General features: G+C 42.6%; 1 protein-coding gene across 1 annotated transcript in view; it reads right to left on the bottom strand.

Moving 5' to 3' along the window:
* LOC144669367 (protein phosphatase 1 regulatory subunit 12C-like) overlaps positions 1-22051 on the bottom strand; it is a 70240-nt gene that overhangs the window by 8740 nt on the left and 39449 nt on the right. Inside the window, exons 13-17 of the mRNA XM_078531744.1 lie at positions 15648-15738; positions 14942-15085; positions 12344-12449; positions 5320-5447; positions 2041-2087 (exon numbers count right to left, since the gene is read on the bottom strand). Coding sequence (XP_078387870.1) covers positions 2041-2087; positions 5320-5447; positions 12344-12449; positions 14942-15085; positions 15648-15738 — 516 coding nt within the window. The remainder of the gene's footprint in view (positions 1-2040; positions 2088-5319; positions 5448-12343; positions 12450-14941; positions 15086-15647; positions 15739-22051) is intronic.

The raw sequence follows: 22051 nt of genomic DNA on the forward strand, positions 1-22051 counted from the left end.
GAAATCAAGAGATTAATTCATGACTCTTATACAATCCTACAGTCAATAGTTGTGGACCACTAGTTAGGATCATGATGGGCAGCCTGGCTACTAGATTTTTCCTGTTTTTTTTAAAAAAAGAGACCTTCCCATCCAATTTCCAATACCTTGAAGAAGGATCAATCCTTTCTCAGGGCTGCTGCGGACACTATATTTTAATTGGTGTTGTATTTGAAAAATTTAAATAAAAATAGAAAATGCTGGAAATCAGAATGATACAGCACAGGAGGCGGACATTCAGCCCATCATGCGTGAACCAGCTCTTTGAAAGAACTATCCAGTTAGTCCCATTCTCCACAGCCCTGCAAATTTCTTCATTTCAAGTATTTATCCAATTCCCTTTTGAAAGTAATTTTTGAATCTGCTTCCACCACCCTTTCAGGCAACGCATTGCAGGTCACAGCAACTCAGATTATTATTTTTTCCCCTTAAGTCGCCTCTGGTTCCTTTGCCAATTACCTTTAACCTGTATCCTCTAGATACAGAGGTTCTGACACAGGAAACAGTTTCTCTTTATTTATTTTTGAAACTCTCTAGGATTTTGAACAACTAAATCCCCCCCTTAACCGTCCTCCTCCAAGAAGAACAATCCTGAGCTTCTCCAGCCTCTTCATGCAACTTTTCATCCGTGAAACTATTCTAGTACATTTCCTCCATGCTCCCTCCAAGGCCTTGACATCCTTCCGAGAATATGGTGCCAAGAACGGGCCGCACTACTCCAGTCAAGGCTCAGATAGTTTTACAAAAGGTTTAGCACAATTTCTTTGCTTTTATACGCTATGCCTCTACTTATAGATTTAAGGGCACCATGCACCTTTTTAAAACAGCCTTCTCAACTTGTCCTGCCACATTCAAAGGCTTGTGTATGTCCATTCCCAGGTCTCTGTCCCTGCACTGTCTTTAAATTTCTTCCATTTAGTTTATGTTGCCAGAAATTCAGAAAAAGTCAGACTGTAATTAAGTGCATTCTGATAAAAGGATACTGTCATTGAATGCAAGCAGACCCACTATATAGTTCTAGCATCCGCTTTTAATATGGATATCCAGCATTTTCTTATAAAACTTGCTAATTGAATTAAAGCCCCTGCAGGATTTAGGAATGGAAACCAATTAAACTGCACTTGCACCATTATGGTGAAAACTGAAGGAACTGTAACTCGTGTCCGTATCAATACTGTGTACAGTGAAATTCTGCAGTTTCTCTAATCAACAATTTAAGCCTCTGTAGCCCTCTTTACATAGAGTGTTTTGCAGGTACGTGGGATAGCAAATGACAACCCAGTCTACGGATGGATATCAATGGTTGGGAAGCTATAGGGTCAAGAGCATTTTGAAGGGTAGCCAGTGGAAATATTGAGCGAGTCCCAGGGAGCCAAATTGGGTGAAGGCACACCAGTAACAGTGGAGGGCACAAGAAGCATACTGGTGTTGGAGGACCAGAAGTGACACACAGAGACACCAGACTGAAGGGAATCAAGAAGATACGGAGTGGTGGTGTCTACACCACATTTTAGTAATTCACTATAATGTTACTCGGTCAGGTTAATGAGGTACAATTTAGTCATTTGGTAGTACAGAACTTGTGTATTGCTGAAAGAGAGAGACACGGTGAAGCTTTTCGACTTGAACTCATCAGGACACTTTGCAACAATTTATACTGTATGAGAAGAGAGAGTGCTGATTGGTTAGCAAGTGGACTCTGATTGGTAGAGGTGTTGCCATGGAGAATGCACCAATTGACAGTGGCTGACAATTAACTGCCAACCATTGTTTGAAAAATAAACTGGGCAGCTTGACCCTAATTATTGCAAAGTGTTCTGATGAGTGCAAGACGAAAAGCAATACTCGAAGTACAATTTGTTCATTTTCTGTGAAGCTCTGGTCTGGACTACTGCTCTGGTCATGCCAAAGTGCTATATAAATGCAACTTTTTTGTTCCATCAGGCTCCAAGAACCATTTAAGTCTGTTCAGTCAGTGAGTGTCAAGTAAAATGTTCTTGCCTGTGCATTGCAGTATCCACACTGTTCATCTGCTCTGTGCTGTCTTCCTGAAACACAACATAGAAACACCACATTAAAACAGACAAACCCACAATCTTAGTATCTTGCAGGTGCAAACTTGTATCTGGTGAGCAATGACGGTATCGGGAGTTAGAATACGTCATATAAACGTAACTGTCCTTATTGTTTGGGTATCATTTATAAATGAATAGCCACAAAAAATGCAGCTGCAAGGCACACCACCCCAAATTGAGGGAGAGGTAAAGATGTAAACAATATGAACAAGGCTCAAAGAATAAGATATATCGTGGGGTTCCCCAGTGTTCAGTACTAGGGCCACTCTTTTTGGTCTATATTAAAGACCTAGATTTGAGTGTGCAGGCTACAATTTCAAAATTTGCAGATAACACAAAACCTGGGAGCATCGTCAATTGTGAGGAGGATGGCGATAGACTTCAAGAGGACATAGGCTGGTGGAATGGATGGACACGTGGCAGATCAAATTTAATGCAGAGAAGTGTGAAGTGGTGCATTTTGGCAGTAGGGCCAAGTAAAGGCAATATGATGGTGGCAGGGGCAGGTTGAACAAGTGGTTAATAAAGAATACAGGATCCTGAATTTTATAAATAGAGGTGTAGAGTACAAAAGCAAAGAAGTGTTGGTGAACCTTTATAAAGCAGCATGGTCTCAACGAGAGTATTTTGTCCAATTCTGTGCGCTGCACTTTAGGAAGGATGTGAAAACATTCGAGAGGGTGAAGAAATGATTTATGACAATGGCTACAGGGATGAGGGGCTTCGGTTACTTGGGTAGACTGGCAAAGCTAAGGCTGCTCTCCTCAATGTTAAGAGGAGATTTGACAGAAAAGTTCAAAATCATGCCGGACCTGGGCAGATAGAGAGAAATTGTTTCCATTTGTGGAAGGGTCAAGAACCAAAAGGACACTGATTTAAGATGACTGGCAAAAGAACCAAAGGCAACATGAAGGAAAAACTTTTCTAAAAAAAGCGCAGCAGTGGTTAGGATCTGGAACGCACTACCTGAGAGTGGGTGGAGACAAATTCAATTGTGGTTTACAACAGGTAATTCGATAATTATCTGAACAGAAAAGATTCACAGGGTTACAGGAAAAAGGCAGGGGCGTGGGACGAGCGGAGTTGGTCTTGCAGAGGGCCTGCACAGGCAGGACAGACCAAATGGCCTCCTTCTGCGCTGCAACTGTTCTATGATTCTATAACCCATTGCTAAAAGTCAGCCACGATAAATTCTCTCATTAATCCAATGCTCCTATACAAAACATACTGAGAGAGAGAGAGAGAGAGAGAGAGAGAGAGAGAGAGAGAGAGAGAGAGAGAGCATGAGAGCGAACAATTTAATGCTGTTGCCAGCTTGGAGCCCGGCTGCACTACATCAAGATAGCAAGGCTTTGAAAGTGCATGCAATTTATTTAAGATTCTTTCCTTAGAAGTAGAGTCAAGCATCTTTCACGAGTAAGTCCGTGACTTGGTAATAAATTAAGCTGAATGATCACTGGATGTAATCCGCAGGGAATAAAGTGTCAAAGCAAATTCTACTAGGTAATAAACTAAAACTATGGTGTAGGAAAGGTTTAATCTCTTTATAACCAAAGAAAACAGACCAGTGCCCAGTCTGGCAACTGACTGCAACCCAACATACAAAAGGAACAATGGGAGTCTTGTACATCCACCTGGACTTCCTTAGACACAATTTTAGGTCCAATAGTATAAGGCAGATCCTCCACAAGAGTTCACTAACTCAGAGCACAAATCAGAGCTGTATGCCAGTCTTTAGTCAGAAATTCATAAGAAATCATGGGTTCAAATAGTTCAGACACAGGATGCTCAAAACAAGCTTTGAATTTCAGGAAGTATAGGCCCAGAAAGGTCGTTTTTGCAGAGAATCACCACCGGATCCCCAAGATAACGTCCAGCAAACACCATCGGCATTTCCCAAAAAAGAGGTGTGGTTAAGGGGTGAGGAAATCTTTTAATGACATTGAGAAGACCACAAAACAAAAACTGAAGTATCTACCATAGGATGGGGTGCCTTATTATATTAACATCTATTCCCATTGTCTCTACAATAAGCGCATGCACAATCCCCACCACATACGAGTGCACTCATGCTTAGAGATTGGCCTGCAATATTGTGCATAGCAAGCCCATAATAGGTTTAGCAATAAAATAACTCCAGTAATAAATGCAAACAGCTGATTTAAGTAGCCTGAAGTCTCAATTTTCCAATTGTCTCCCAAAATTTTTTTTTAAGTGCCAACAGCTGATGGAGACTTCTAGCTGCTTTAATCAGTTATTGGCAAGTACCGAACTGCACAAAATAGGGGGCCCTTAAATGGTGCCTTTGGAATAAACTCCTATGCCAATAACAAGTGGCTATCACCATTTGGCCAATATAAGTAGTTGGCAGTGATAAGCATGGATGTTATATAGGTACTATAACACAAAAGACATGTTCCTAACACACATGTATGATCTTAAAATAATGACATCCATGCCTTTCCCATCCTATGGCTATCGGCCTGTGTTAAGTGTTCCTCTTTTGGGGTATTTCATCCAGCTGGAAACTTTTGGTTTTGAAGATTGATGGAGCTGCACCTTTTATAGTAGGACAGCAGCAGAGTTAATATTTACAAATTGCAGAACAATACAATTTTATTAAAGGGATTCAGAACTGCTAGGTCTAAGGAGCAGTCACTCCAAAACATATGTCAGACATCTACAGTTCTAATAGCTCATGCGGAAAAACTCTATGAATATTGGGCAATCCAATCTCTACAAGTTTCTCTCACTGGATAAAAGGGAAAGGAAACACTCCGGCCTGAAATTACCAGTCGATGCAAGGACGACAAAATGCTTGCTTTGGGATGTTTGGTAGGCCCGTCTAGATATCTGGCTCATGGGCACCAAAAGATCCTCTTGACTTAGATAGGATCTGGTCTGTTCAGCATATACTTAGAAAGTACAGGTTTACTAGAGAACAAACTGGCAACGTGCGACAATTGGGGTCTCTGTGATTTATTTCCACTGTAAATACAAAGGCTATATGTCCAAGACAATTCACACAGACAGACTGATTGAAACAGAACAAAAAAAAACACCCAAAATTCTGGAAGAAGCTTACAATTACATTACATACAAGCAAACCTAGAGTGCCCCAAGCAAATGTCTCCTGAAGAAGAGCACCAGCAAAGTTAGCCTTCTCTTAAATTAGCATTTATTGTACCGTCAGTACAGCACTTACCTCTTCTGCAAATTCTGGCTTGCCAGTAAACCTACGTTCTTTTCGGGCTTTCCGTCGATCTCGTACAGATAACCGATTTTGATTGCTATGGTCCGAATCTCCTTCCTCCCTTTTGCTGCCTTCCGATTCTGCAGATGGAACAAAGAGAATAGTTCCAGCTACTGTGTGCTCTGAAACTCTGTTAAGTCATTCTACAATTGAACAAGGAAAACTGAATCAATTACCTTTATTCATGCAGACAGCTGGGTTTACAACATATGTTTCATTCTTAAAAGTTACAAATTTATCAAAGGCCACTGGGAGGAGTTTGCTCCTTGTAGTTAATGCCTAGATGAAAGCAGAATTTCTATTCTACTCTTATAATTTCAGCGATATGCCCAAGGTACAAAATGCAGAGGGAAATGTTAAGAATCTCATTCTTTATATAAATTAGTATCTCCATTTGAAAATGAAAAAGAAGTAAAAGCCAGCGGGAAGGTTTGCATGCAACAAGGGAGACTGATTACTGTTTTGGATAATGACCAGAACTAACGCTCTGGAATTCAAAACCCAGGCACACTTAAGTTGACTCAATTTGGAATTCCCCTCCAACGATCTAACTTTTGAATTCTTTATCTGGGATATGAGATAGCAGTCTTGTCACATTATGCAGGCCTTTCCCATATCAGTAATTTATCAGATTTGGCTGTCATCACAGTAACCTGACTTATGTTCTCCCAAATAGCCTTTGGAATCTATCCACACTATTGGCAGCATTACAAGACTTGGAACAACAGGACACTGCAAAACTCTAGGGACCCAGAATAAAATGCCAGGTTAAGGTGGAGTTCTTAAGAACATAAAAAGGCCCAATTTTGAAAGTGTCAGGCAGCAACAAACAACGTGAATTTATACAATTACACCCATCCAGGACCCTCCACCCCTGCCTGTCCCTCTGTCCCCATCCCGTCTTCCAATCCTAGCCCCGGCCATGTATTCACCATACCCCCTGACCTTCCCCTCTCCAACGCTGAACGTTCAGTGCTCAGCAAAGGACTTAGTTTCATACCCTTACGCCCTCATCTCAATGAATTTCGGGCTCGGCACGATGCTGAACTCTTCTTCCGCCGCCTTCGTCTCCGTGCTCACTTCTTTGGGCAGGAGTCCTCTCCCCATTCAACAGATCCTTTTACCCACCTCCAATATTCTCCCTCCACCTGGACCCCTCCCTCTGGATTCTTACCTTCTCTTGATCTTTTCATTGAGAACTGTCGGCGTGACATTAGTCGTCTCAATTTCTCTGCTCCTCTCATCCATTCTAACCCGTCTCTCTCTGAACTTACTGCACTCCGTTCTCTCAGGTCCAACCCTAACATTGTCATCAAACCCGCTGACAAGGGTGGTGCTGTTGTTGTCTGGCACACTGACCTCTACCTCACAGAGGCTGAGCGTCAACTTGCAGACACTTCCTCCTACCTCTTCCTGGACCATGACCCCACCAATGAACATCAAGCCATTGTTTCCAGGGCTGTCACTGACCTCATCTCCTCTGGAGATCTTCCTCCCACAGCTTCCAACATGATAGTCGCCCAACCTCGGATGGCCCGCTTCTACCTCCTACCCAAAATCCACAAACAGGACTGTCCTGGCAGACCGATCGTGTCAGCCTGTTCCTGCCCCACGGAACTCATTTCTTGCTATCTTGACTCCATTCTCTCTCCCCTTGTCCAGTCCCTTCCCACCTACATCCGTGATTCCTCTGACACCCTACATCATATCAACAATTTCCAGTTGCCTGGCCCCAACCGCCTCCTCTTCACCATGGACGTCCAATCCCTCTACACCTCCATCCCCCACCGGGATGGTCTGATGGCTCTCCGCTTCTTCCTCGAACAGAGGCCCGAACAATCCCCATCCACCACTACTCTCCTCCATCTGGCTGAACTTGTTCTCACACTGAACAATTTCTCCTTAGACTCCTCTCACTTCCTCCAAATAAAAGGTGTGGCTATGGGTACCCGCATGGGCCCCAGCTATGCCTGTCTCTTTATGGGGTATGTGGAACATTTCTTGTTCCAGTCCTACTCCGGCCCCCCTCCCACAACTCTTTCTCCGGTACATCGATGATTACTTCGGTGCTGCTTCATGCTCTCATCTGGATTTATTAATTTTGCTTCCAATTTCCACCCCTCCATCATTTTCACATGGTCCATCTCTGACACTTCCCTTCCTTGACCTCTCTGTCTCAATTTCTGGTGATAGACTGTCCACCAATATCCATTACAAGCCTACCGACTCCCACAGCTACCTCAACTACAGCTCCTCACACCCCGCTTCCTGTAAGGACTCCATCCCATTCTCTCAGTTCTTTCACCTCCGTCGCATCTGTTCTGATGATGCCACTTTCAAAAACAGTTCCTCTGACATGTCCTCCTTCTTCCTTAACCGAGGTTTTCCACCCACGGTGGTTGACAGGGCCCTCAACTGTGTCCAGCCCATCTCCCGCTCATCCGCCCTCACACCTTCTTCTCCCTCCCAGAAACATGATAGGGTCCCCCTTGTCCTCACTTTTCACCCCACCAGCCTCCGCATTCAAAGGATCATCCTCCGCCATTTCCGCCAACTTCCAGCATGATGCTACCACCAAACACATCTTCCTTTCACCCCCCCGGAGGCATTCCGCAGGGATCGTTCCCTCCGGGACACCCTGGTCCATTCCTCCATCACCCGCAACACCTCAACCCCCTCCCACGGCACCTTCCCATGCAACCGCAGAAGATGCAACACCTGCCCCTTTACTTCCTCTCTCCTCACCGTCCAAGGGCCCAAACACTCCTTTCAAGTGAGGCAGCATTTCACTTGCACTTCCCTCAATTTAGTCTATTGCATTCGTTGCTCCCAATGCGGTCTCCTCTACATTGGAGAGACCAAACACAGACTGGGTGACCGCTTTGCAGAACACCTTCGGTCTGTCCGCAAGCATCACCCAGACCTCCCTGTCGCTGACCACTTCAACACTCCACCCTGCTCTCATGCCCACATGTCCATCCTTATCCTGCTGCATTGTTCCAGTGAAGCTCAACGCAAACTGGAGGAACAGCACCTCATCTTCCGACTAGGCACTTTACAGCTTTCCGGACTGAATATTGAGTTCAACAATTTTAGATCATGAACTCTCTCCTCCACCACCCCCCCCCCACCCCCCACTTCCAATAATTTATATAGATTTTTCTTTTCCCACCTATTTCCATTATTTTTAAATGTATTTCCATCCATTGTTTTATCTCTACCTTTTAGCCTTTTTCGATTCCTTCAACCCACCCCCACCAGGGCTGTCAGTACCTTGCTTGTCCTGCTTTTTACCCTTAATTAGCACATTCCGTAGATAATATCACCACCTTCAACACCTCTTTGTCCTTTTGTCTGTGACATCTTTTGATTATCTCCACCTATCATTGACCTTCTATCCAGCTCTACTTGTCCCACCCTCCCCTTAAACCAGCTTATATTTCACCTCTCTTCTACTTTTACTTAGTTCTGTTGAAGGGTCATTCGGACTCGAAACGTTAACTGTGCTCCTCTCCGCAGATGCTGCCAGACCTGCTGAGTTTTTCCAGGTATTTTTGTTTTTGTTTTGAATTTATACAGCCTTTTAAAATATTAAAACATTATAAAGTGCTTTGCAGAAGTACTATTGGACAGAAATTTGACACTGAGCCACATAAAGGGACATTAGGACAGGTGACTAAAAGCTTGACCAAAAAGGTAGGTTTTAAGGAGGAACTTAGAGCAGTAGAGGGGTGAAGAGGTTTTGGGAAGGAAATCCAGAATTTAGAGCCTCAGCAATGTGGAGCGAAGGAAAGCAGGGATGCACAAGAGACCAAACCCCTCCCAATGGCCTTTGATAAATGCATAACTTTTCAGAGTGAAACCTTTCTTTGTAAACCAGTTGTATTCTTGAATAAAAGTCAATTGATTCAGTTTTGCTTGTTGAACTGTAGAATTACTATGATGTAGATTTCATGTAATTTATCCCAATGGTAAATTTTATGCAGGTGATGCTGTGCTTCTGATAAGTTTCCACTGTTAATATACATCTGCATGGGTATATATATTGTATTCTATTGGAGGAGCACTGTGGTCCTGAAGGTTTGGAGGAGGTTACAGAGAAAGGGAGGGCAAAGCTGTGAAGGGATTTGAACACCGAGGTTGAGAATTTTAAAAACAATAGACATATAACTGAGACCAAGTGTTTAATTATTTTGCTCGTTCTTCCAAAGGATCTGAAGAAACAAAGTGCACCAGTTATAGGTTAATAGAAAAGGACTTGATCTGGCTTTCTAGGAGTAGCAACCTTAACTACCCAATGGTTCTCTATGACCTTCCATCTGCTGGGAGACACTAAGAGATCTCAGAACTCTTCCAATTCTGTTTCATGCACGACCTGATTTTCATCACTTCAACAATGAGGGCACAGCAGCCAGTTGCCTGGGCCCTAAGCTCTGGAAGTCCCTTCCTAAACCTTGCCTTTCCCCCTCTCCTCCCATATTCCTAAAACCAGCTGGCTTAACCAAGCTTTAGTTCACCCGTCCTAATATCTCTAAGTGGCTGGTTGTCAAATTTTATTTGATAATGTTCCTGTGAAGCACTTGGGACGTTTCTCTATGATTGAGGTGTTACATAAATGGACGTTATTGTTCATTTATGAAGGAAGGGAAGGAAAATATCCACAAATTTCACTTCCCTTCAACGTCACTGGTGTCAGTACACTGGCTTGGGAGGCATGCACTTTTGTCCAGTGCTAAAAATATTTTCATCAATTACTTAACCTCTTTTGTGAGGTATGCAGTTGCAGCTATAAACGGATTAAACAATGTAGAAGAGCAGCAAACAGGACTTATCTGGAGTAGTTCTTTCTCCGCCCCCCCTAGTTATACCCTGCCTTGTACTGTCATATGTGTCTGATCCATAGTTCTGATTTTTCAATGAGCTGGTTTTTAAACATCTCTTTGCTTGAAAGATCAAATTAAGAATGCTCTCAAGTGTGATGTCTAATACATTAAGCATTTGTAAACTTTTGTTCTAGGGTATGTCAATTAAATAGTCAATCATGGATTAAACGTTCTAGTGGGAAGCTCCCAACACTCTAGCTTAGCAACCAATTATGGGTTAGAGTAGCAGAGCTGTAGAAATTAGTAACAGGCTCAAGGGGTTGAATGGCTTATTTAACAACCATACACCATCTGTTGGGCCGTTGCTATATCAGGAAGAAAAAATATTTACCATTAAGGAGTCTTGAGGTGCTGTAATTAAGTGTTGGAGTTTCAACAAGAAGGTCTCTTGTAATAATTCTCTGACATCAACAAGTTCTTATATGGGGAATCCTCTTGTATAAAGAGCTCGTCTCAATTAGCTCCAATATATTGAACTGCTAAAATGTCATTAATTCATATGCATGTTTTTTTATTAAAGCAGTATTATTGTGTAATACAACTAAAGGCTGGCCTCAGCTGTGACTCATGTTGGTAGCACACTAGGCTAAGTCAGAAGTACGTGGGTTCAAGCCCCACTACAGACTTCTAGGCTGATACTCCAGTGTGGTACTGAACTGACGTTAAACCAAGGGCCCCATCTGACCTTTTGGGTTTAACATTTTAAAATCGGTCAAGAACACAGATTATTTGCCAATTATAAAGCACCATTGGATGTGACTAGTGGAGTTCCGCAGGGGTCAGTGTTTGGACCACAACTTTTCACTTTATACATTAATGATCTAGATGAAGGAACTGAGGGCATCCTGGCTAAGTTTGCAGATGATACAAAGATATGTGGAGGGACAGGTAGTATTGAGGAGGCGGGGAGGCTGCAGAAGGATTTGGACAGGTTAGGAGAATGGGCAAAGTGGCAGATGGAATACAACATGGGGAAGTGTGAGGTCATGCACTTTGGTAGAAAGAATAGAGGCATAGACTATTTTCTAAATGGGGAGAGAATTCAGAAATCTGGAGTGCAAAGGGACTTGGGAGTCCTAGTCCAGGATTAACTTGCAGGTTGAGTCGGTAGTTAGGAAGGCAAATGCAATGTTGGCATTTATTTCGAGAGGACTAGAATATAAAAGCAGGGATGTGCTGCTGAGGCTTTATAAGGCTCTGGTCAGACCGCATTTAGAATATTGTGAGCAATTTTGGGCCCCATATCTCAGGAAGGATGTGCTGGCCCTGGAGAGGGTCCAGAGGAGGTTCACGAGAATGATCCCAGGAATGAAAGGCTTAACATATGAGGAACGTTTGAGACTCTGGGTCTATACTCGATGGAGTTTAGAAGGATGAGGGGGGGATCTGATTGAAACTTACAGAATACTGAAAGGCCTGGATAGAGTGGACGCGGGGAAGATGTTTCCATTAGTAGGAGAGACTAGGACCCGAGGGCACAGCCTCAGAGTAAAGGGAAGACCCTTTAGAACAGAGATGAGGAGAAACTTCTTTAGCCAGAGAGTGGTGAATCTATGGAATTCATTGTCACGGAAGGCTGTGGAGGCCAGGTCATTGAGTGTATTTATGACCGAGATAGATAGGTTCTTGATTGGTAAGGGGATCAAAGGTTACGGGGAGAAGGCGGGAGAATGGGGTTGAGAAACTTCTCAGCCATGATTGAATGGTGGAACAGACTCGATGGGCCGAATGGCCTAATTTCTGCTCCTATGTCTTATGTGGTCAGACACCAGATTGATTTGGAAACCCTAATTCTTCCAGCCAAAGATAGATGTGAAGAGTTGAGAAGCAAGACCTGCCAGACCACAAGTAATGCCTGGTGCCAGCCTCTTGAGAGGTTCATTGCAAGAACTAATCAGTTTAATCTCACAATGGAAGAGTTTTTATGCTTCTATTTGGGTTGCAAATGAACTCAGGAGTAAATGTTAATTAGTGCATAAAATTACCATACCAATTACTACTTTTAGATACAAACCAAGTCTAAAGTGAAGGTGAATTTATTCAACTAAAACTCTAAAACTTAGAAAGATATTGCTGATATAGTTTTACATTACCTTTGTTTAAGCCTATAACTGAAGCTGAAGGAATAGAATATCTGGAATATGCAGAAGTAAGCGATATGCCTTCCGTGGTCAAGGGTCTCAGTCGACTACCCACTTCCTGTAGAGGCAGCAGAGAAACCATTGTTTGGTTTGGTTCAAGAGGATAGAAAATAAATGTTCACACTCAGGAGCTGAATATTTTTCGCCGAGCGGGACATGCTTTAGCACACCAATGATATGAAGGAGTTAAAATCAGAGGTTGAGTAATTGGCAGTATTGATTTATACCTCAATTCCCTTTATCAGCCTTTGCTCTCTCTCCTTTGATACCTTTAATCTAACAAAAAAATCTATCAGAGTACTCAAAATTGCAATTAACTCCCAATCTGAACAGCCTACATTTTATAGGTTTGGGGAGGGGGGAGGTTTGGGGAGAGGGGGGAGAAGAGCACTCCACATTTCCACACTCCTTCCTGCCCTCTTGAACAGCTAGCACTAATTTTAAAGTTTGTACCCCCACTTCTTCTGGAGTTCCTTCACCAGAGGAAATAGTTTCTCTCTCTCTCTCACTCTCTCTACCCTATCAACTCTTTTAATCATTTTAAACAGCTCAATTAAATCATCTATACTCAATGGAACACAGATCTAATCTATGCAACCTGCCTTCACAATTTATACTGGCAAATCCCAAAGCATGTTTTGCAATAAACAGAACCTTATTTCACTTTCATCTCAATCATCACCAGAAAGCAGCCTTATGGCACTGGGGAAAGGAAAATATCAGCAATGCAAAGAACATTAGCATGTGTCTCTTGATTTAATAATTTTCTGCCCAGCTCTTTTGTCAGCTGAAAAAGTCTCCGCATACAACAGATTCATAATGGTCAAGCTCTTATTATCCTACTGTTGAGTCATGCACAGGGAAATGCATTCCACATGTTGAACTATTATTCTTTCAGATTCTGGCTCAAATGATTTAATCCCTCAGTTTAGTCAACCACTGGCAAAGTAGCTTGACAGTGGGAGTTGCAGTGTAATTTGTCCGAATCACTTTATGCAACATTTGGATGTAACCATTAGAGTTGGTTAAACAGATACGAAAGATCATTTCATTCTCTCCTATCCCGCCTAAACATTATTTCAAATAAAAACTAGTCTTATTTGAACATGCAATTCACAATCTCCAGTTCTGGATTTTGAATAATAAACCCCAGCTGCTCAATCCCAGCAACACAACAACACACTCAAAGAGCTCCAGCTGCTAAATTGCACGCATCCAATGCTCAAGCAGCTCTTTTCAGCCATTAAAGCAATGTGTGCACAACAGTTCTTTGCCCCAACTTTTTCATCTGTCAGTTATTCTTCACACACAATATCAAATAAAGTAGCATCTCAGTTGGAGCTGGGTTTAGTAACGAGGGAGGGTCATCCAAGACAAGCTGGTGGAACAAACAGTACTAGTGTTACATTATGCGCTTGCAGGATAGCTTCCCTTAACTTTTGAGAGTAGTTCAGCCTTGATTAAGGACACATCATTCAAAATTGGGGAGGTTGGGGTTAGGTTGGAGAAGAAACACTGAAATACTCTCTCTCAATAGTTTGCATTTTCCAGGAACCAAGTGGGCCTGGTCAATTGCTGACTTCCTGAAGCACCAGTTCCACCATTTCACCTCACCTCTAAGCAATAGTGGAGATATCCAAATGATGCAACAGCACAAAAAGGTAATAAAAAAAAATTCCTTGTTTACGGCCAAAAGTAACAAAAATGTAAGATGAATGGTTCTCAGTGTATTGAAATTGAGCTACATTCAAAGAATGAGCAAAATCTTAACCAATTACAGATAATTTACCATTCTTACTTCTTTGTTTAATTACCATGTACAAGATGGGTTATACATGGGATGGTATGAAAAATGTAGCTGGGTCACTCATAGCACAGACGTACCAAACCTCTTGAGATGTCAGATCTTAGCAACAACAAAGCTGCCTTGCAGGTACGAGCAAGAGAAACCCATCTATCACTCCATGAGACTGCCATAGTATGAGCAGACCAAACCTTTACCTTGTCTGTAGCTTTCAACCAGGTAAACAAAATCACAAGAGGAATTCTACCACTTGTTGAGTCACACATTCCCTCCTAATGGGTTTACCTGACGTTCCAAAAACCAAGCTGACTGCTTTGGCATAGGCTATGGTAAATGCAAGTGACTCGGGTACTCGGATACCATTCAATGATCCTGCAACTGGAGGTTGTGTCAATACTGACACTTCAGTCACCTTCACCTCGAGTGATTTTGAACCTGAATAGAAAGACCAACTTCAGCCCCGAGATCAGAAAAATCTGACATGCAGGCAGAACTGGGTAAATTATAAAGGCAAGCAAAAGGAGGAGAGAAAATAAATTAAAGAGGCCAAGGGAAACACTGAAGACAAGACTGCTGAGAACATCTCAAGTGACAGCTTTTGAAATATAGATATATAAACAAAAGGATGAAAGGAAACGCCAATCCACTTCAAAACAATAGTTCAGGGTAGTACCCAACCAAATGACCCATTGCAGGTTGTTCTCTTCGCAGTTTCAATAACTTGTTTGATATCTGTGCACACTCACCTTGTCCTCTGTCACAAAACTCCTTCCTTTTTTGCCATCATTCTCTTTCCCTTCTTCCCTCTTCTCCGGCTGATCTTGCGATTTTTTCTCAGTGGCAATACCCAAGGTCTTTTCCGCCTCTTTTAGATCCGTGAGTGTAACGCCCTACGAACAAACCGAAAGCATAATTTGTTTTTAAAGAAGACAAGTACATTCATGGTAGGGACGAAATCATGCATTCCAATTACATTCCACCGACACCAAACCAAACATTATTTTCTTACACACAGCATCAATTATTGGGACCTTATTATCACAGCACTACTTTGGACTTCACATAGAATGGACAAATAGTGAGATTGCAAATTCATGTGAAACCATCTATATTCACTTTCTTCAACTTGTCAATAATTTAGTTTTGGTATGAGCTCTACCCAGAATAACAGTTTCCCAGATGCTGACAGACTTGATGTGTGGTTCAGGTACAGATATACAACTATTTCTTTCTTTGAAGTAAATCTATCCACTAATTAATCCCCCATTCAGGCATGAACCAGTACTGGATTGAATGAGTGGTCGAAAGGTGGCTATGGGCAGATGCCACTGCAATTTTATGCCAAGTACAGCAGGTTACCTTAAACTGCAAAGTTAAATGGTCACATTTGAGTTACTGAAGTCATGTTAAAGCAGCTACATTTAGCACTTGTTACAACATGTTATCACTTACCTGCGTCGATCGCCTGGACTGCCGTGCATGCCGTGACCGTGCCTTTCTTTGGGATTCTGATTCCTCATCACGCACTGGGGTAAGATATAACCTGCAGGAACCGGAGGGGGATTTAAACCAAATGAACTTTGAAATGGCCAACGATAGTGAAAAATTCCACAGATAATCAGTCAGACAGCTTTTCAAACAGCGATGATCTATGGGTATGCCAGAGGGGTTGCATACCTGTCAAACTGGCTCTCCAATACTGGCCCTTCTATCTTTGGCAAAAGGGGCAAAACTACTTATTAACCCTCCAACAGCTAAGGAGTGTATTTTCATTGCAGGTGGCTTGCAGAGAAAGGCTAGTATCAATAGCATGATCCACCAGCCTTTCAAGGGCGTCAGTTAATTCCCACTTTAAATTGCTCGATCATAGAGTCATTGGTGATTCAGGTACGGGTATACCCATGAATGGGCGTAACAAATTCCATGCAACATTTTGTCGTGTCAATTGTACAAGCATTATTCCAAGCCTTGATGGAGTTTAACCAGAAGTAAAACTAACTCAATTGCTTTGGTGAACAAACTCCATTCACTAACTCCATCACCACCCCCAACCACATAACTGCTTTAATCACTAGGACTACCTATTTTCACCTCTGTAACATTACCCATCTCTGAACCTGCTTCAACTCATTTTCTGCTGAAAGCCTCATCCATGCCACTATTACCTGCACTTAACATACAAATTAGGGGCAGGAGTAGTCCATTCGGCCTGCCCCACCATTAAATAAGATCATGGCTGATCTGATTTTAATCTCAACTCCACGCTCCTGCCTACCTCGATAACCTTTCACCCCTTTGCTTATCAATAATCTACCTACCTCTGCCTTAAAAACATGGCTATTAGTACAAATTGAGATAAATAAGTGCGATCTATCAATTCATCAGTTTTGTTTCAAATGCTACATGCACTCAGATACACAGCCTTAAGTTTTGTCCTTTTATTATTTTTGTAACCTCTAGCCTTATCTGCTGATTTACTCTTAGATTTGTACTCTGTCCCTTCCTGGGATGGTCTGCTTATCATTTCCCACATTAGTACCTTTCTCGTTTGCCTTGTCTCTACTCTTATCACATCTTCCCAAATTTGATCCTTTTCCCCCACCATTTAGTTTAAAGCTCTCTATTTCCCTAGTTATGCGGCTTGCAAGAAACTGGTCCCAGCATGATTGAGGTGCAGGCCCTCTCAATGGTACAGCCCGCACTTTAAAAAAAAAAATCGTTTATGGATGTGAGTGTCGCTGGCTAGGCCATCATTTATTGCCCATCCCTAATTGCCCTCGAAGGTGGTGATGAGCTGCTTTCTTGAACCACTGCAGTCCATGCGGTGTAACAATACTGTTAGGGAGGGAGCTCCTGGATTTTGACTAAGTGACAGTGAAAGAATGGCGATATATTTCCAAGTCAGAATGGTATGTGGCTTGGAGGGGAACTTCCAGGTGGTGGTATTCCAATCTGTCTGCTGTCCTTGTCCTTCTAGATGGTAGTGGTAGTGGGTTTGAAAAGTGCTGTCTAAGCAGACTTGGTGAGTTCCTGCAGTGCATCTTGTGGCACAGTGGCAGCAGTGAATGTTTGTGGATGGGGTGCCAATCAAGCAGGCTGTTTTTTTCCTGAATGGTGTCAAGCTTCTTGAGTGTTGTTGAGCACTCATCCAGGAAAGTGGAGAGTATCCCATCACACTCCTGAATTGTGCCTTGTAGATGGTGGACAGGCTTTGGGGAGTCAGGTAGTGAATACTTGCCACAGGATTCCTAGCCTCTGACCTGCTCTTATAGCCACACAGTATTTATATGGCTAGTCTAGTTCAGTTTCTGGTCAATGGTAAACCCCAGGATGTTGATAGTGGGGAGGGGGTTCAACATTCAATGGCATTACCATTGCTATGGGGCGACAGTTAGATTCTCTCTTGTTGGAGATGTCATTGCCTGGCACTTGTGTGGCATGAATGTTACTTGCCACTTGTCAGTCCAAGCCTGGATATTGTTCAGGTCTTGTTGCATTTGGGCATGGACTGTTTCAGTACCTGAGGAGTTGTGAATGGAGCTGAACTTTCCCCAGTACTAGTGTTAGTGCCCCACGAACCAGAACCCAACTTCTCCCACACCAGTCTTTAAGCCACGCATTCATCTCTTTAATCTTATTTGCCCTATGCCAATTTGCACATGGCTCAGGTAATAATCTAGAGATTACTACCTTTGAGATTCTACTTCTTAATTTGGTGCCCAGCTCCTCATACTGACCATGCAGAACCTCCTTCCTTGTCCTATGTTGTTGGCACCTACTTGGACCACGACAAATGGATTCTCCCCGTCTCACTGCAAGTTTCTCCAGCTCTGAGCAGATGTCCTGAACACTGACACTGGCCAGGAAACACAGCCTTCTAGACTCTTGCTCTTTGCTGCAGAGAACAGTGTCAATCCCCCCTCACTATACTGTCCTCTACTACCACTACATTCCTTTTAACTCCCTCCGCTTGAATGGCTTCCTGCACCACGGTGCTATGGCCAGTCTGCTCATCCGCCTTGCAGACCTCACCCTCGTCTACACAGGTTGCGAGCACCTCAAACCTGTTTTGACAATTGTAAAGTCTGATGCTCCTCCACTACTGTCTGCTCAGTCCCTTTACCTGCCTCACTCGTGCTCCTCATGTCCCTCACTGCTGACCAAAACAGATTACTTTATTCTAAGAAATGTGACCGTCTTCTTTAACAAAGTGTCCAGGTATTTCTCCTCCTCCCTTATGTTGTGCAGTGTCTTTTGCTGTACCTAATGATACCTATCTTCTTTACAGTTAATTATTTTATTATAAATTGCTGTTCAGAATAGGTATTGTGTGCTTAAAAACAAGCCACCTGTGCATGCAGTGGTCACATTTTGTTGCAGAGGCTACGCGATCTTCAAATGTTGTGCATTTCTCTCCTGCAGCTCGAATGTAACAAGCACACTGCAGTCCCCACAGCTTCCCAACAAACTAAACCCATTGTCCTTTGAGTTCACTTAATAACAAATTCTTAGAGAAACAGCTCATCTCACCAACAGATTAATTAGCATATTAAAAAAGGTACAACACATCCTTAAATGTTCAATGCATACAATGCTGCAGAGATCCATTCACATCCCTACGATCCTGAGTTTCTGGTCAATTGCCTCTGTAAGTTGCCATCCCACTCCATCCTAGCTGCCCTCAGCCTCCTACACTAGTCTGATGAAGTTTAACGCAAACTAGACGGAACAGTAACTTGTCTTTCTACATGGCACTTGCAACCTTCCAGTCTAAACACCGAGTTTAACAACTTTAGATCTTAACCATCACTCCCATTTTCTCCTTGGTCATTCTGTAACCTTCCACGTGCGCTAGACCATTATTGGTTTTCATGTTTGTCCAAGTATCACCTCCTTTACCTTGAACCACGATCCCATTTGTTTTTCAATCACTCCTGCCCTTCACCTCATTGCAGAACTTTTTGTTCTTTCCCTGCCCCCCCACCCTGCTCCAACTTCCAGTTCCAATGAAATGTTAACTTTTTCACTCTCTACAAATGCTGCTCGAGTGTTTGACATTTTCTGGTTTAGTTTAAATTTCCTGCATCTGTGGCTGCAGGACAACAAAGATTGGGTCCTTAATATTGAGGGGTACATGACATTCAAGAAGAATAGGAAGCTAGGTCAAGGTGGAAGGGTAGCACTGTTAATCAAAGAGGGCATTGGTGCAATAGTTAGAGATGACCTTGGTTCAGGAGATCAGGATGTAGAATTGGTTTGGGAGGAGATGAGGAATAGTAGGGGAAAATAGTCATTAGTGGGAGTGATCTAGAAGCCTCTAACAGTAGCCACAGTGTAGGACAAAGTACTCAAGAGAAAATATTGTGTGCTTGTGATAAAGGGACAGCCATAATCATGGGTGATTTTAATCTACACAAACTCGAAAAATCAGTTTGGCAGTAGTAATCTGGATGAGGAGTTCTTAGAATGCTTTCAAGATAGTTCCTTAGAGCAGCATGATCTGGAACCAACCAGAGAGCAGGTTACATTAGACTTGGTATTGCGTAACGTGACAGGATTAATTAACGACCTCAGAGTAAAGGCACCCCTAGGTTGCAAAGGCCGCAATATGACTGAATTTTACATCCTGTTTGAAAGGGAGAAGAGTGGGTCTAAGACTAGCATCTTTAACTGAAATAAGCGCAACGATGTGGGGATGAAAGCTGAGCTAGCTGAGGTGAACTTGGAAACTAAGCTAGAGGATGGATCAATAGAGAAGCAATGGCAGACTTTTAAGAGGATATTTCAGAGTATTCAGAATAAGTGCATATGTACTATAAAGAAAAATTCTAAGGGGAGGGCCCACTATTGATGGTTAACTAAAGTAGTTAAGGAAAGCATCAAACTTAAGGAAAAAGCATACAACGCCGCGAAGATGAGTGGCAGGACAGATGATTGGACAGAATATAAAGAATGGCTAAAAGGTTAATCAGGAGAAAGAAATTAGAGTATGAGGGGAAGCTAGCTAGAAATATAAAAACGGATAGCAAGAGTTTCTACACGTACTTAAAAAGGAAATGAGTAAGTAAAGTGAGTGTTGATCCTCTAGAGAGAGACATTGGGGGGTTAATAGTAGATAATAAGGAAGCAGTGGAAGAAATGAACAAATATTTTGCTTCTGTGTTCACTATAAAGGATACAAAAAACATTCCAGTAATAGCTGCAAATCAGGAGGTGAATGGGAGAAAGGAACTTGGGTGAAATTGAAATCACTAGGGAAATGTTACTGAGCAAATTGATGGAGCTGCGGGCTGGCAAGACTCCGGGTCACGATGGACTACATCCTAGGGTCTTAAAGGAGGTGGCCAATGAGATAGTCAATTCGCTGGTGTTAATTTTCCAAAATTCGCTAGATTCTGGAAAGTAGCAAATATAACCCCTCTATTCAAGAAGGGAGGGAGGCAGAAAACAGGAAACTATAGGCCAGTTAGCTTGACGTCTGGTGTGGGCAAGTTATGAGAATCAATCATTAAGGAGGTTATAGCTGGGCACTTAGAAGAGCTCAAGGCAATTGGGAAGAGTCAGCATGGTTTTGTGAAAGAAAAATCATGTTTAACCAATTTATTGGAGTTTTTTTTTGAAGGAGTAACATGCGCAGTGGATAAAGGGGAACCTGTAGACATACTGTACTTGGATTTCCATAAGGCATCTGATAAGGTGCCACATCAAAGGTTACTACGGAAAATAAAAGCACATGGTGTAGGGGGCAACATATTAGCATGAATAGAAGATTGGCTGGCAGAAAGCAGAGAGTATGCATAAATGGGTCTTTTTCTGATTGGCAGGATGTGATGAGTGGAGTCCCACAGGGCTCTGTACTTTTTACAATTTACATCAATGACTTAGATGACGGGAGTGAAGACATGGTAGCTAAATTTGCAGATGACACAAAGATAGGTAGGAAAGTATGTTGTGAAGAGGACATGAGGAGATTGTAGATGGATATAGAAAGGTTGAGTGAGTGTGCAAAGATCTGGCAAATGGAGTTTAATATGGGAAAATGTGAAGTTGTTCACTTTGGCAGGAAGAACAAAAAAGCAGAGGATTACTTAAATGGAGAACGGCTGCATAATTCTGAGGTGCAGAGGGATTTAGGTATTCTAGTACATGGGTCACAAAAAGCTAGTGTGCAGGTACAGCAAGCAGTTAAGGCAGCTAATGGAATACTATCCTTTATTACAAGTGGGATTGAACATAAAAGTAAGGATGTTATGCTTCAGTTATACAGGGAATTGGTGAGATCTCACCTTGAATACTGTGTGCAGTTTTGGTCTCCTTATTTAAAGAAGGATGTAAATGCATTGGAGGTGGTTCAAAGGAGGTTTACTAGATTAATACCTGGAATGAGTGGGTTGTCTCATAAGGAAAGGTTGGACAGGCTGGGCTTGTTTCCACTGGAGTTTAGAAGGGTGAGGGGTGATCTGACTGAAATACAAAAGATCTTGAACAGTCTTAAGAAGGTAGACTTCGAAAGGATGCTTCCTCTTGTTTGAGTCCAGAACTAGGGGGCACTGTTTTAAGATTAGGGGTTGCCCTTTTAGGGCAGAGATGAGGAGGAATTTTTTTCTCTCAGGGGGGCTGTGCGACTTTGGAACTCTCTGCCTCAGAAGATGGTGGAGGCATGGTCATTGAATATTTTTAAGGCAGAGGCAGATAGATTCTTGTTAGGCAAGGGAGTCAAAGGTTATCGGGGTTAGATGGGAAACACAAGGTGATCAGCCATGATCGTATTTAATGGTGGAGCAGGCTTGAGGGGCTGAATGGTCTACTCCTGTTCCTATTTCTTATGTTATGTTCTATTTTGATCTTGCCTGTAT

Source organism: Cetorhinus maximus, chromosome 29 (assembly GCF_964194155.1).
Source record: "Cetorhinus maximus chromosome 29, sCetMax3.hap1.1, whole genome shotgun sequence".
NCBI classification, from domain to species: Eukaryota; Metazoa; Chordata; class Chondrichthyes; order Lamniformes; family Cetorhinidae; genus Cetorhinus; species Cetorhinus maximus.